The sequence below is a fragment of the Paramisgurnus dabryanus genome, chromosome 7 (genome assembly GCF_030506205.2).
Source record: "Paramisgurnus dabryanus chromosome 7, PD_genome_1.1, whole genome shotgun sequence".
Lineage (NCBI taxonomy): Eukaryota > Metazoa > Chordata > Actinopteri > Cypriniformes > Cobitidae > Paramisgurnus > Paramisgurnus dabryanus.
The window spans coordinates 6,554,102-6,571,414 of record NC_133343.1 but is presented as its reverse complement, the minus strand read 5'-3'; the positions used below and the strand labels follow the sequence as shown (position 1 = coordinate 6,571,414).

The 17,313-nt window shown below is 36.6% G+C and overlaps 1 protein-coding gene and 1 long non-coding RNA gene across 2 annotated transcripts in view; one reads left to right on the top strand and one right to left on the bottom strand.

The window, feature by feature from the left end:
• tmeff2b (transmembrane protein with EGF-like and two follistatin-like domains 2b) overlaps positions 1–7,263 on the top strand; it is a 74,957-nt gene extending 67,694 nt beyond the window's left edge. The window contains exons 7-9 of the mRNA XM_065293690.2: positions 980–1,103; positions 2,014–2,172; positions 6,689–7,263. Coding sequence (XP_065149762.1) covers positions 980–1,103; positions 2,014–2,172; positions 6,689–6,785 — 380 coding nt within the window. The 3' untranslated portion in view covers positions 6,786–7,263. The remainder of the gene's footprint in view (positions 1–979; positions 1,104–2,013; positions 2,173–6,688) is intronic.
• Positions 7,264–13,997: 6,734 nt separating this feature from the next.
• LOC135783305 (uncharacterized) lies at positions 13,998–15,249 on the bottom strand. The gene is made up of 3 exons (XR_010545604.1): positions 14,627–15,249; positions 14,388–14,459; positions 13,998–14,297 (listed from the first exon to the last, which is right to left on the bottom strand). It is a non-coding gene; the product is annotated as an uncharacterized lncRNA (long non-coding RNA).
• Between the last annotated feature and the right edge of the window lie 2,064 nt (positions 15,250–17,313).

The window sequence follows — 17,313 nt, the reverse complement described above, 5'->3', positions numbered from 1 at the left end:
ATTGAAAAAGAACTAAACACTCGCGGTTGCCGCGTACAGTGTGAAACGGCCTTTAATTCACGTTGCGTCATTCGTTCGAATCGCGTCATTTGCGCTGCAGGATATCTATCGCATCTTTGCATCGACTTAACATGCAAATCACTCACACTTAACGCTTCATTCGCATCTGGTGTGAATTCACCATGAGAAATGATTGGGTCAATTGAATGCAAGAACTAGATCAGTCCAGTTTGTGAATTGAATCAACTGATTCATTAAAAAGATGTTGGACTGTTCCTCACACACAATCTACCATACGGCTTCAAAAGGTGTATCGACCACATTGATTAGACTTTTATTAAACTTTTGTTATTAAAAGAGTTGTGAGTACATTCTTAAAAGATTTGCTTTAATGCTTTATTAAAGAAAATGACAATTTAAATTTTTGGGTGAACTGTACCTTTAAATGTTGCTCTCTACAGTCAATTTTGCAGACATTTGATTCAAGGGAAACATTGATTATATTAATAATACAATTGTGCCACCCAATTTGCGTAATTTGCATCATCATCGCGCAAATTTGCATATTTGCATTGACTTTGAATGTAATCTCCTTGTTCAAATAATTATAAATTAGCTTCTGGTGTGTACACTGAATTACGTTATCATTTTATCAATATCTGTGTTACCTGGGATCGAACCCATGGTGTTATATAGCCATATGTTATATATTTACATATCTTATGTGTCAACCACCCACATACAATGTGGTTATATTTTATATTTCATATAAAAAGAAAGAAACTGCTCGTCATGATTGCATCTGCTCTGTGGATCTTTTATTTTACAAAAAAATTTATAGCGCCGTGACTCATTTTCATGATCTCACTGCAGGTCCCATAAACCCCTGGGCCGGCCCTCCATTAAAACCACAACTACTGTCATAAACCTGGTTGCTGAATCACAGTCTCTCTCTTTCTCTTTGTGTGTGTGTGTGTAGAGGAGAAAGACCAGGTGAGCGAGGTACCGTGGGGTCTTTACATCCCCTGTCCGGAACGATACAAGAACTACTGCGTCCACGGAGACTGCGAGTATCCTAGCAACCTCTCGCCTCCCACCTGCAGGTAACTGCACCACACGAGAAACGCAACATTTCAAACACCCACAGAGACTCTTTAGAGGACAGCTTGAGCGATTTTGAGATTGATTTTAGACATTTGAGGGGGGAAAGGGACAAGAAACGGGAGAAGATCAGAAGTGATGAAAGATGCAGAAAGAAAGGTGTGATGGAGGAAAAACAGTACAGACGTTATATATATGTGTACCACCTACTGAAAGATGACTCACATCGAACAGCTGTGTTTGTGTCTATGTGAGATACCTGGCAGGTGTCGCTTTAACCGCCTCCCCCCCAAGAGATTGAGGCTTTAATTAAACAACGCTATGTTTTACGCTGTGTGCACCATCACTGCAATTGCATTTTGCATCTATAAACACTGAGGTCTCAGTAATAACTCACAAACTATGGCATCAACCTCATGCCTTCTGATCACACACACTTTTACTGCATTGCACATACTCAAGTTACACATTAAAGCTGAATTATTTTAAAAACCAAGGTGACATCTTTTATTTATTAATGTGCACTGTCCCCGTAAATAAAAAAGAAATTAAGTGCCACAGTGCCACTTCATGCTCGTGTGCTATAAATTGTCTACACTGTCAGAAGAAATATATGGTCCATATCCGGGGTGGTACCCTTTTAAAAAGTTCATCTTAGAGTTCATATTAGTACCTCAGAGGTACATATTGTTACCAAATGTATACATATCTTATATTATGATCTTTTTTAAGGGTACCGCCCCAGCGACAGCCCTCATGCTATCCCAGATGTATGTGACTTTCTTTCTTCAGCTGAACACTGATATTAAAATGCCGTCACATTATAAGAAAGTCAATTTTCATACTTCTGTGAAGTATTCCTTTGTAAAGCTTTGTAAATTCTCAATGTCTTTGTTTCTGCCTTTTCTCCAGTTGTCATTCAGGCTTCGTTGGGCCGCAGTGCGACACAAAAGACTACAACGTGATGTACGTGGTCCCCGGTTCGGGAAAACTCCGTTACGTGCTGATCGCGTCCATCATCGGAGCTCTGCAGGTGGCCATCATCTGTCTGGTAGTGCTTTGCATCACGCGGTGAGTTTTCAGTTTTACAGTTTCTTTCATCTGACCTTAACTCCTTTAGCTGTGTTCTGATGAAGCACATCGCTTGTGCAATGAGTTTGATATGAAGTAGTGTAATTTTCGCTTATCTTTTTGAGAATGGTTTGAACATTGTACATAACTAACCCAGTCAGATATCACTGCGCTTGCTAATGTCTGAATCTAAACTTGTAATGTAATGTAAACGTGATTTAGTAAGCGAGTTGGTTTTTAACAATCCCTTAGCTCTGATGTTAAAGGAACACCCCCACATTTGGGAATTTGGGATAAGTCCATACATACCTTACCCATCTAGCCCCCGCTAGCTTAGCTTAGCACAAAGACTGGAAGTGAATGGCTCCAGCTAGCAAACTGCTCCCAGTTAGTCATAAAATAACACTAACATTTTCCTATTTATGTGTCGTGATTTGTATAGTCACACCGTGTACAAATAACAAGGTGATATGAGACACACCCATCTTTTAACAGTATACATACTGGGAACTATATTCTTAGAAGGCGAAGCACTGCTACTTGGGCGGAGTGATTATAAATAAAAAATATATAAATATTTAATATAAATATTTTTAAGCAATATATAAACTAACAATATATAAATATTATATATTTTTTCTTTTTGATGCATAGCTCAAGAAGTATTTCTACATTTTTCTGTTTCTGTGGAAGGAAAAACTTGTAACCGAATGTCTACGCGCACTCTGACATCAGACAGTAAAGTTAGTTTGCAGGTAGTTCCTTTAATGTGGCATTTTAGGTTTCCAAGTGTCCACTTTTTGGGGTTACAGTACATAACTGTGGTGTCAGGGTCTCTTGGATGTTTCTATAGCAACCGTCTCTCTAAAAGCATCAGTGACTTAGGAATGCCACCTTTTACTCTTTTATTTCAGTTTCTCCAGTCCTGTCTTTTTCTCTTTCTATCTCTCTCTCTCTCTCTCTCTCTCTCGTTGATCAAAGATGCTCAGACTGAAGCACATGTCTAATCAAACACACTCTTGCAGAGCGGCCATAGTGATTCGATGATTGTAATGACTCTGCCTCATTTCAAACAGAGCTTCAGAGCTCCAGCAAGAAACCGAAAGTAATGGTTAGGAAAAATTGTATTCAGGAGGGAAGAAAAGGAAAATCAGACAGTCTCTGATGAGTGATCGTTTAGACTCTCTGACCTTTTTAAAAGTTTACAAACCACATTACCGGTATTCCCTTTTCTCCTCCTCCGCCGTGCCTCTCTACGCTCTCAGCTCCACCTGTGCAGCCTTTCCGGGACCCCTGATGTGTTATGGTTGTGTTTTGATTGTTGTTTTGTCCCATAACGAGGCTCCCAGGGACACCCGGGGCAGCGGAATGGACCGTGATGTCATAATGGCCCAGTTGCCCTCCGTGTTTCCTCCCCAGGGGAAAATTGCCACCTCACTTTCCTACAATAAGCACAAATGGCCTTCAACTGCAATCCATTTAATGCAATTCTGCGAGACGGGCCCTGTAGGCTCCTAAAGGGGAGGGTTTATTGATTAACGGAAAGATTTGCCGAACAGACACAACAATGCAGCTAAAGTGTTTTGTGATATAATGCCTCAACTTTTTCAAGCGTACTTTTAGATGTTACAGTACAGCTGTTATTATTGGAGCCTGGCATGGTAAACATGACTATTACTGGTATTTACATTAACTCTTTCACCGCCAGCATTTTTTAAAAAAAAGTTGCCAGCCAGTGCCAGCGTTTTTCATGATTTTCACCAAAGTTTAATGCCTTCCAGAAAATGTTCTTCTTTAAATATATAAACAAACAATATACCAAATGAAAGAACAGACCCTCTGCTTTCAAACAAAAAAACCGTTTCATCCTACCTTTAGTGGTTCTTTTGCAATCAGCTTTTGAATATGGGTACGTTTTTGCAAAAACACCATATTTTGAGCAAAAAGCAGAGATAATTCAATTTTTATGACGGATTTTTCATAGAGATCCCATTCAGAGCGATCTTTAAAACAGACACGGACATGCAGCAGCTTGCCATAGAGCAATACTTCCAGTTTTAAAAAGTTGCGGAAGGGCGCCACCTGGTGGATAATAGCGGTATTGCGGAAAGACGGAAAATCTCGTCATTGGCGGGGAAGCGTTTTCTCTTAATTGACGAGATATCTCGTCAATGGCGGGGAAAGAGTTAAAAGGGACACATAGAACATCAAATCATTCTGTGAAAAATATAACCTTGATATCTTTGCAAGGTCATGTCAAAGATTACAGTCAGTGACTTTGATGTAATCATAATCTCATCATAGACCTCAGCCTGGATTTCACAGAGAGGGTTGCATATATTTTCAGCCATAGATCTGTACTTGAAGTTAATAAATGTAAAGGTTTACGAATTGGGGAATGATTGGTTTCCTCCATCACTACAGTCAGTAAGTCAAAGGTTCTCCTCACTGTGTAAAATCTGACGTCCGCGAGCGAGGCGATGGAACTAATTAAAACAGGAACCACATTTGGTGTGGTCAAGAATCAGTGTCCCCTGCGTCCCCCGCTGCCTCTGAGCAGATATAAGAGCCAGGGGCGCACTCTGCCTTATGCAAAACATGACATTTAATAAAGCGATGAGCAAAATATAATAAAGATTCCCTGTGGCAGAAGGTTTCCCCTGCCAAGCTGCTCGGGAAGAGAGAGGAGCTGTTAATGAGACAATTTAAACCCGCAGCAAGTGCCTGTCTGTCTGTATCTCACCTTCATGTGTCTGTCTGTATCTGATATCCATCTGCCTTCCGCTATCTGTGGGTTTTGGACGTTCTTTCGCTCTTTCTTTGTGAAACTGGAAAATTCGTTTGAGACAGAGCCAGGCAGGCGCTCGCAATGCATCCTCAATGGAAACATACATAGGTGTAAGAGTAATCTGAAAAATGGGGAGGGACTTTCTTCAGCCTCTTTTCACACGTGTTTAAAGGGGAAATGTCATGAAAATCTGAATTTTTTCATGGTTAAGTGCTATAATTGGGTCTCCAGTGCTTCCATCAGTAACTTAGTTTTGGTAAACCATTCTCTGGAAGCATGTAAAAATAGGTAATTGAAATTTGGCTCCCCTTGTGTTGTCAGAAAAAATTATCACAGCACAATTGAGTTTCAATTTCAACTACCATTATTGCGATCATGTGATGTGATGATCATCTCCAAAAAGTTGTAATGTTATATGATGTTATGATGTTACGCCCTTGTAGGTCAGGGTTTTCCAAACTGAGGTTCACAAAACCCTGATGGTTTTGTAAGGGAATTGCAGGGGGTTCGTGAGTGGATGAAAAACAATTAATTATTCAATTAAAATAAATGCAAAATAAAAATCTAAATTAACTCTTTCCCTGCCATTGACAAGTTATCTCGTCAATTAAGAGAAAACAATTCCATAAAAAATAACAATTTCCTGATGAGTTTTTATGGTTATCTGTAATACCGTGATTATCCACTAGATGACGCACTTACCCAATTTATAAAAAAAGTTTTTTCATTATTTATTATAATTATTTATTAATTTTACACTCTGTGTATGTTTCGATAAACATTCTGAATCTGATCTCTAACAAAATTCATTCACAAAAATGCAATTATTTCAGCTTTTTGCTAAAAAAATATTTTTGAAGAAAAATACCAATTTTTTCTTGTTTTTGTTTGTTTATTGTTTGTTTGAAAGCAGATATATTTGTATGTTTATATATTTTTAGAAGAAAATTTTCATGGAATGTATTTTGTGAAACTTTTGTTAAAATCACAAAAAATGCTGGCGGGCAACTTAAAAAAAAAGGCTGGTGGGGAATGAGTTGAACACATACACAAAACATATATTTTATTTGTTTAGTCTCCATGTCATGTGACCATTACACAACATTACAATATATCAGAAAACTAAACTCGTGCAAAACTGAAAAATAAGTTTAAGGTGCCAATAAAATTATGATAACGGATAATGATAACGATAACTATGCAAAAAATATTTTTAGTGTGGGTTTTTAGCAGCATCTAGTGGTGAGATTTCGAAGTGCAACCAACCTTAATTTCGAAAACACAAAGTGAAGCTACGAAACTGCCACAGGACAAACAGGTTGTCGTCTGACACAACGTAGGGACGAAACGTAGGGAGACCCGTGGTGTATGTACATAAAAACAATGCAGTTAATTGTGTAAGATCTTTATACACCACTGATAATATGCTATGTATCTTATATTGCATTTCTGTCAATAGATCCTTCTAAAAGTTACATATTGCACCTTTAAGTTACTAAAATATTTACTTAAAATCTCAGGGGGTACTTCAAATAAATAATTTAACTCAGTGGGTCTCAAAATAGTTTAAAAACGCCTGCTGTAGGTTATTGTGTTAGCAGCAATCAAGGTCATGGGTTTGATTAATAGCAAACACGCATACTGATCAAATGTGTAGCTTGAAGTTGCTTTGGATAAAAGTGTCTGCAAAAAGCATAAATGTAATGCATGGATTATTTGTATTTACAGACGGTGTCCACGTGGGAATCGTATAGCGCGCCAGAAGCAAACCGTTCCACACTTCAACTCTGAAAACACCCTACGGGCCTCCACAAGACTCATCTGACAAACCCTTAAACCTAGAGTGATGTGCTAAAGACAGCAGAGAAAGGCCCCAGGGAATTGTGGGAACACAACCTCTCCAGACAAGTGATGCTGGATGCGGAATTGTGCTCAAACCTTATCGGTCCTCATTCCCTGTAGGGAATAAACAGAGGATGGGTCTCATGAGCTTTGGTTTATCCAGCTGGCCTGCAGGTCTTAATAAGGCTCAGTGGAAAGAGAAAAGACAGTCAACTTCAGCGAGGGGATGTCAGAAACACTCCCATCCCTGGGGTTGCAACAATCTGGAAAAGAGGAGCGCTTTCAGATAGATGGATATTTCAATTGGTGGAGGTGTCACATGTTGCCTTGTATTTGTTGTCTATGACACCATAAAGGAAAAGAGCAGTCCAAGGCTGTTTGGTTATGTATTATATATTTTGAATAGGTTAATATTCTTGTGACGTTTTTCTTTGTTTTTATTCGCTGTAATGTAAATAAATAATTTATATGATGTGATCTGACGTGTCATCTTACATAACCCCATCCCACCTACAGCACATGGGTAATATTAAATAAGTGCAGGTACATTTGATGTCCAAAGTCCGCTTTCTTTAATGGTAATTTTTTTTAATTATTTGGTAATCGTAGCTGAAAACACCAAATGGATACCAAATCTATGTCACATAATGAACCTATACATTCTTACCACACATTTAGCAATTTTATAAAACATAAATATACAAACAGTATGCACATGTCTTTTTAAATGTTATGTAAATGCACACACTGACAAAGTCTCTTTAGTAAATTTGTTTTCTTAAACTTCCTTACAATTAAGCTTAAAGGTCTTCTCAACTGTCAAAGTTGTCAATACGATCACGGCTTTAAATAAACCCCCCGAGCTCTGTTGATTAGCTTTAGCACGCAGTACATCTTTTCTCGTCACCTTGTTTTTCTTAGCACAATCTGACACGCACAGGAAAGGACAGTCTGCCTGTCTGCCTTCCTCGGCCCGAAGGGAGTTGTAGGCGGATGAAGCCCAGCAGCCAATCGATGGCTCCGAGCCGCACCCATTACCCAGAAATCAATGCTGCCACAAGATCCGACAGCAGAGAGGCTGTCACAACCTCGGTCCTGCTCTCTCCTACGCCTCTGAGCTGTCAAATACAATCACCGCCAACAAGTATTGTGTGTGTTGTGCTGTTACCAATGCCCTCTGTGACCCAAGATAACTAATGGAACCAACAGTGGTATCTAAGAGTCCTGAGATACTGTGTGTGTGTGTGTGTGCGTGTGTGCGTGCGTGCGTGCGTAGGGAGAGAAATATAAAACTATATGAAACATCAAAAAATCATTAGTCTATAATTTCTATAACTCATGCACTCTGTTGTTGGATGGTGAACAGTGGCCACACAATGGTGGAAATGAGTCAAAATATAAGACAAAAAAATAAATTTCTCTGGCCAAAAATATTTTTAAAATATATGCTAAATTAAAGCTTAATTAAACATTTGTTTGTATTTGAACAAAATATATTTTGTTTACCTTCATACAGTATATTAACATGTATTTCAAAATGTATTTTTAGCAGCAAAAAAAACATTTTTAATTTTACAACCCATACAACAAAGAATAAAGTATAAAATGTATTTATAAAATAATAAGTATATATCATGCAGTTGAAAATATATTTAATTTGAACCTTTTCAAACCTGTTATGTTTACAGTTTACTTCTGTTTAACCCTAAAGTGATCCTTAAAAAATTTATGTAAGTGTTCCTAAGGCCCAAAAATGACACCTTCCCAAAAACTGCTCTAAAAATATCATGCATCCATTTTTTTTAACCCCTTAGGTGGCGCAAATACCCATTGAGTGGGGGGTGAAAATGTGATCTACATCTTCAAATTAATATAACTCTGCCATTTTTTGGTCTAGAAGCCTAATCTTGGTCTTGTTTTAATGAAGACACTTTGGGGTTTTTTACAAAATAAATAAATTGTTATAGCGGTTTACATTTATTTTAATAAATAAAAATAATTCCATAACATATTAATTTTATAAATAAAATTATAAAAATGTAAATGTTTCACAAAATTAATAATGCAAACATGAAGCCATAAATCTTGAGTAATTCTAATCCAAATTTCCAGTTAAAATCACAAAAAATGAGGTTTGTGTCACACGTTTAGTGGTTTTACCAACAACGACCACTAGGTGTCAACGGTTTGCAGCATACACTTGTCACAAATTATTCAATTACTGTCACTGCATTATTATTTCTGCAAAAAGGTTTTGAAATATGAAAACTACATTCTTAGAGCTTTCCAACAATATATAGTTTGTCAACATTTTGAAGATTTATAATAGGATATAGTTTTACGAATATTTAATCATTAATATGCATTCCTATGGGGGGGCATGTAACAAAAAAACTGTCACTTCATTATTTCTATCAACAGATGATCTTGAAATATGAAAACTACATTCTGAGAGCTTTCCAGTGATATATAGTTTGTCATGATTTTTTAGGTTTAGAGTAGGGTTTTAGTGTTATAAATATGTAAATACAAATTAGGCCTACATGTGGCCCGTGACATTTTAGAAACTGACTCTCATGACGTCATAATTCTCCCAAAATGGCAATGAAATATAAAAACTACACACTTAGAGCTTTCCAACAATATATAGTTTGTCAAGATTGTTTAAGTTTAGAACAGGGTATTAGTGCTATACATGTGTAACAACAACTTGGGCCCACCTGTATACCCGTGGCATTTTAGAAAATGGCTCTCACTATGTCATTCCTTTACCAAAATGGTGAAAATAAATGAAATCTTAACTCTTAGAGCTTTCAAATGATATATAGTTTGTCATGATTGGATAAGAATTCACATGCAAAACACTGAAGTAAATGTTGGCGTCCCCCTGGCGGGACAGTGACATTTCGCAGGATATAAATGTTTTGTGGCACACTCTCTTTATAATTGAATCAATTACTTTCCCTAAATAATTTATTTTATAAAACACTGTTGAAACATGTATTCTAGAGGCTTAGACCTTTCCAACAATATATAGTTTGTTGTGATATATATAAATATTGAAGTAAACTTAGGTGTCCCGCTCACGGGACAGCGCCACTTAAGGAGACGATTCAATCTTTTAGAAGTACTTCTTCCTGAAACATACATATCAAATATTAATTACATTTGTGGAAATTTTAACCCATTACATGCCAGTTTGTTTACATTAACCCATGGTTTTTTTTTCACAGAAAAAAAATTATTCTAAAATTTATCACAAATGATTAACCTCTGGCATTTTGGGGTAATATTCAATCATCACAGTCAAGATGGTTTAAAAATCAAAATGGCAAAAAATGTCCCTAGGATCTCTTAAGGGTTAAGTTTTTTCTTTCAATGTGATGTGAATATAAATGCTTTAATATATATAGTATTTTGAAGTATACAAAAATGGACAAAAACACTTTACATTTTTGTAAACATATTTCAAAATATATTTCAGTACATATAGGTTTTTTTTTTCACATTTATTTTGAAAAATACTTAATTATATTTGAAAAAAAAATTGCTGTATGGGAAGTGTCTGCAACTATTTTAGGCCAGGAACACTTTAGTGGATAGAGAAGGAAGAGAGCTCCTGCCTCCCTACATACTGCAAAAAAACTGAGTATTGCATTTTAAGCCTTGCTTGTACAGTAATAACAGTAAACACGTGTTGAGAAGCAATAAAATGAGCATTACTGATAATTCACAATACATTACATAGTATAGGTATCAAAGAAGTTGTTTCTAGTAGATAATCTGCAATTGTTTACACATAGCAAATGTGCACGGCCACTAGGGTAAGTTGTTGCTTCACTGATCTGGATAATACACTCGTGTTTCCATCGGGAAATTAAAATAAATTGCTGCCTCATGTCAATGTAAGCAAATTCAATAGGTTTTTGAAGTTAATGCTGTGGACTGCTTAAACTTGATCTGTGTAGAGTTTAAACAATGCGTTGTGGGTTATTTCCCATTTTGTTGGTTTATTTTTTGTTTTCTAAATGCAATGTTGTATACACATGTTATTTTGTTGTGAGCTTTTCACATTGTATTGTGATGGGTGGTACAAGGGTTTAGCGGGTAGCGTCAGGTAGAGGTCTTCACAGGTCCACTTATACGTTGTTCACGCTGTCAGTCCAAAGTTTGAGCTGGGGTTGCGTATACGTGAAAAAAAAGCTACACAAATGCGACCAGGCTGAGACTGAATTGTATTTCCAGAAATGCGATTTATAAAGGATTTTTAAAGCACCTCTGGATGTAGCCTGAAACAGATTTCAGGTGCTTTTTGGCCATTGCCACATTCTAAATGTGACTGGATTCCAATTGGATATGCACCAAAATAGGATTTGGACTGACAGTGTGAACAAGGTCTTAGATCCGAAAACCTGAGGTCCGACCCGAGGTTTCGGGTCTAAAAGTTTCACATGTGCCACGGACATGGGTCAGTTATAATGTTGGCGGCCGTGGGTAATTTAACTCTTTCCCCGTCAGCGTTTTAAAAAAAAAGTTGCCAGCCAGCGGTAACATTTTCATGATTTTCACAAAAGTTTTAATGCCTTCTAGAAAATGTTCTTCTTAAAATATATAAACATACAATATATCAAATGAAAGAATCTGAGATTATTTCATTTTTGTGAAGGACTTTTGATAGAGATCAGATGCATATCGATCCTCAAAACTTACACGGACATACAGTTGTTTGCCCTAAGACATTATTTAATGCAAGGGAACTTAAAATTTAAAAAATGTGTCCAAATACTTTTTTTATCGGTGACCAAGCATGAAGCTCTTTGTATGAGCTTGGCTTTTTTCAGTACAGTTTTGAATAATCTACATTAGGGCTTTGAGAGAAAAAAGGGAGTTTAAGATTGGGTGGTAATAAATCATATCCATGTACTGCTGTAAATATTCCTTCTCTCTCTGTCGCCTGTTAGCGTCAGGTACACCACAGGTTTCCCACGGCTGATCTGTCAGTATGATATCTCACAACAATTACCGCAGACATCCAGCAGAGAGATTCACAGCCTCTGGGGTTAATATAAGATTGAGACATACTGTAAGATATAATTGGCGAGGGTGGGTCAGTCTTCAGGAAGGTAAAACTGTAAAAGAGAGCTGAAGATGTGAGAGAGAAAGTAAAAGGGAGAGAGAGTTTTTAATAATGAATGAATCCAATGCAAACAGAGGAAAGTCATTTTTATGTTAGATCAATAATGCAGACAGTCACCTTAGACACACACACACACAGAGAGAGATAGAGAGACATAAAAAGACTTAATAATAATCTATTTTTTGCATTGTTTAGGTTAAAAAACCTCTATAGTATAATGAAATACTAATACGGTATAATGTTGTTTTTTAGGAATATATGCAGTATTGTATGTAATTTTATATTTATTATAAGATTTTTTTTAATGTATGTTGTTAAATATCTGGGACATTTTTTGTTTTAAAATGCGCATTTCCTCTTTTTATTTAATGTCATTGTAACGCTTTACAGTACGGTTGTATTTGTTACATCATTTAACCTGGGCATTGTGTAACTTTTAAAAGGATCTCATGAAAAAAATGCAACATCATATACATAACCATATTATCAGTGGTGTATAAAGACCTTACAAAATGAACTGTATTGTTTTCATTACCTTAGAATGAGCCGTTTTATCTACATACACCGCGTCCCCCTACATGGAAGTTGACGACATGTTTCTACAGTAGCCCTGAACGGACAAATTGCTTTACAGAGCCCGTTTGGTCACTACATTGTGCCAGATGATGACATGTTTGTCCTGTGGCAGCTACCGTAGCTGCTCTAGGCGTTTCGAAAGGCAGCGAGCAGTGGATTGAGTTGTTGGTTGCAATTCACAATCTCACCACTAGATGCCGCTAAAAATCTACACAGTGCACCTTTAATGCATTAGCTAACATGGACTAAAAATCAACATGCTTCTACAACCTTATATAAATATTAGTTCATGTTTATTCAGCATTTACTTAAACATTTTAAGTTGTAACTGTTAACATTAGTTAATGCACCATGAATTAACATGAACAATTGTATTGACATTAACTAACATTAACAAAGATTAATAAATGCTGAAAAACTACTATTTGCTCATTGTTCATGTCAGTTAATGCATTTACTAATGTTATCAAATAGAAGCTTATTGTAGTGTTTTTTCACTTTACATGCCATGTTCACAAAAATTGAAGGATAATTTCGGTATTTAACACTTTGAGTCTCATTTCTGGTTTGTTTTGAATGAACTACAGTGATGGACAGTGAAATTTTGACAATGGGTCGTGTCTTGACTTTTTGACTCATTTAGAAGCGTCTCTTGACTGCTTCAGAATGGAAGTCAATGACCATGCACAAACATGTCATTAAAACAACACTTAACGTTCATTTTCAAAACTGTACTACTCACCGAGTGGTTTGTGGTGTTCGTTGATGATTAAAAACAAATATATTGGCGCAATGTATGATTTCAATCCGTGTTATTTGCTATAGTGGAACTATTTTTTAGATACCTCACAACCGCGTATATACTTCTGCTCTATATTTGAGTCTGGAGCGTTAGCACACTCCCGAACACTTGATGGCGACAAACACTTTGCCATACAAGTACACTCAGTGTCTAGCGTATAGACAGTCACAATCGAGCTCAACTTCAAACCTAAAGCTGGTCACTGAGCCATCAAATATGGGAAAAATTTATTTAAACCGAGCGAAAAAACTACAACCACATGTAAACAGACCCCTTTTCCGTCCCTTTTCCGGGGCGGAGTGATATATCAGCGAGCAATGAGTCTTCCAAGAGAAGTCAATGGAATTTTACAAAATGCCAAATAAAACACGACAGAAACTGTATTTCGCTACACAACTTGTTTTTAATCATCAACGAACATCACGAACCACTCGGTGAGTAGCACAGTTTTGAAAATGAACGTTAAGAGTTGTTTTAATGACATGTTAGTTTTTGCATGGCCATTGACTTCCATTCTGAAGCAGTCAAGAGACGCTTCTAAACCAGTCAAAAAGTCAAGACACGACCCATTGTCAAAATTTCAGTGTCCTTCACTGTAGTTCATCCAAAACAAACCAGAAATGAGACTCAAAGTGTTAAATACCGGAATTATCCTTTAATATATATATATATTACTCAGCAACAGACTGCTTAGTCACAATGTTTACTTGCAAACTTATTCAACTATGTTTCGGATTCTTTGGCCTGTCTCTCCAGCCATCTTTTTTTGGGTGACCTCACAGGCGGGGTAACAGTGCTGGTGGGGTTGGACGGGTCTGTCTCAGTTTCTGTCCAGGTCGCAGCACTTCTCCTTCTTGAGCATTGACGGCCCGTGGCTTCATTCAATGGCGGGGAAAGAGCCTGACCCGCTGTAGAGGTCCCAGCAACCGCTTCATCATGGGATGCCAATGATGTCACTACTGCAAATAAACTCTTCTGTCCTGTACCATAGATTGGCACCCCAAGTTATTAATATTATTTATCAGACATAAGGAGATTATGACAAACAGGGTATTTACACACATTCTCACCCTTATTTGCCATCTCTGAAGAACCTAGCAGTGACAGATGTCGACTCGCAGATTGAAGAGAACAGCATCCACCTAAAAATACAATGATTAAAGTCTGATATTAAATCTCAATTTTGTCACACTACAGAAAAATGTGTTATTAACCACCCAGCAAATTTTAAATAATTTAAAAACTATTTAAATAAATACATTTATCAAAACATTGTGTATGAGGACCAAAACTGTACTGTAGGTCTTACCTGAGATAACACAGGCTGTGCATCTCCTGTCAGCCATCACAAATCTTACAGGGGAACATAAAGCCCTCCTGTCGAACTGACAACTGGACAGGAGGTACTGGCTGGAGTTTGCATTTGTGTAGTAAACCTGGACCCCAACTTATAAGAAGATTGATAAATATTTTTTTATGTGCCAAAACAACTTATGATCACTATCTCTTCCTCATTATTTAAATCAACTGTTTTTAACTCAAGCAATCAGAAGCACAGATTTATAATCATTACGATGTCTTTTGACCTACATGTTATTTTCTTAAAATCCTATTTTTACTCTTACCAGATGATGTGGGGTTTTGGCAAGACATTGTTGCCTTAAGATTGTTTTTTGCCAAGCATTATTATATTGAAATCATCAAAGTTTGTGAGATGTTGTGAGACACCCTTGCAGATTTAAAAAATAATTTGTGTAGTTAAGCTTGGAAGATATGTTTTTATATCTCCCGGACAACAGACTTTTCAAATGATGCAAATTGCAAATATATTGTATATAGACTTTTAACATTTTAACAAGTGTAAATATATTGACAAACCTATTTGAAGTGACAGAGTAATATTCAAAAGTCATATTTTTGATTAAGATGCAACCTAGGTTAGGTAAATTACAGATACTGAAATGCGCTCACTTAAAGGGATACTTTTCTCATCCTCATGTTGTTCTAAACCCGTATGAATTTCTTTACTGATGAACACAACAGATAATATTTTGATAAATGATGGTAAACACAAGGCTGATTGTAACCATTGACTTCCATAGTAGGAAAAACAAATACAATAGAATTCAATTGGTACCGAACCAAGTCATATGACATACATATCGAGGACAGACCCAAAATAATTGGCAAGACTGGGTGAAAAACTTCTCTAATGTCCTCTAAAATAAACTAAAAAGTATGTATCCTGTGAAACATGCCGCCTGTTAAAGGGTTAAACACAATATATCCCTTACATTTGTAGTGTGTGTGCCTGTATCATACCCACAAATTGTGGTGTTAACTTTTTTCCACTGATGTGGATGTTTTTCCCAGCAGAAGCTTAAAGATTTCCCACTGATTGCCTTTACATTTTCCCTATTCACATTATTGATTTACAATACAAGTAATTACACAGGAACAAATTTATTTGATCATTTCTTGTGTGTAAAATTGTGTGGCAGCAAACAGCAGGGGTTTGCATGAGCTTATGTGTCACTTCACTGTAAGATTTTCCAAGAAGGAAGCGGTTGAATTCCAGACAATGTGGTCTGTCCAATTTTCTAGCTAATGCAGTTACATATTATATTCTCCAGGGGGCGACAGTCATCTCTGAAATGATGACCAGATGGCGTGCACCTTATAGCTTTTGAGATATTCCCATGAAAACGGATCAGGATGTGTGTTCCTGAGAATAAAAATAACAGTGATAAAACAATAGAGATAGAGAATGCGTGATAAGGCAGGAATCCTCCACCCATTTGAACACAACTCGCAAATGAATTTTCCAGGTTTCCAGGTCTTGCTCAGCCTCTCTTTCTGTGTCTTAGTTAATGTATCTGTCATTTTACAGAGTGTTTCACTGTTTTTCATTAATTAAATAACTGTTTTATTGACCAAATATGTTTATTATTCAATGTTATATATAAAAATTAAATAAAGGTATATATTACTGTGTGGGAGCACAAGCTAAACAAGCACACACATGCCTGTGAACCACTTTGCATTTGAAAAACTCAATAGGGACTTGTGCCAAAAATGTTGTGTGTGAGCTTTTTATTTGTTTTCCCAACAAAATTATGTAACCTCTAGCATCTCCAGAAGAGGTCAGAGGTCAACGGGATGGATGGATTCTTAATCCGCTCTCAGAATTCCATGTTTCCACAGCCAATACCCTGCAAAGGGAAAAGAGAGGAAGATTACATCACGGAGAGACACGAAACAATGCAGAAAGAAGGAAATGGGAGCAATTAACTCATTGTGTTTGTGTATGTACGAGGCAAGCGCTAAACTAAACAGACTGAAGCCAGGGTTGCCAAGAATTGGACTACTACTGTTGTCCATGGGTTGAAGTGACCCCAATAATGTGATATTTAGCCCCGGGAATGCAAATTTTAGCAGATGAACCCTGCAAATGCAGATCTTTGATGGAGGTCCCGCAATCGAAACACGATTTGGGCTAGTTTTGAGTAGGAAGTGAGCAGTTTTTTTGGCCCATATAGCAAAAATATTTTTAAATATAATTTTACATTTTAATTTATTTTTCACCAATATATATTTTGAAATTTTTTTTGTATTTTGAAATGTATTGTAAAAATAAATATATTTTGAAGCATTTATATTCATATCGCATTGGAAGAAAAACTTTTTATGGTACAAAGCTGTAAACAAAACAGGTTTAAAAAGATTAAATATATTTTCAACTGCACAAAATATATTAATAATTTTATATTTTATACATACTTAAACATTTTATACTTTGAACATTTCATACTTGCACAGTGATATTACGCAGCACCTGAAAATAGTCCCCTGCTATTGAAAGTAACCAAGGGGACTATTTTCAGGCGTTGCGTAATATCACTACGCCTGCTGCAGCCATGTTACAGCAGCAAAGTCCTTGATTATTACGCCAGAATGAGAGTATAGTTCCTAGCCACATCTGTCTAGTAAAACGCA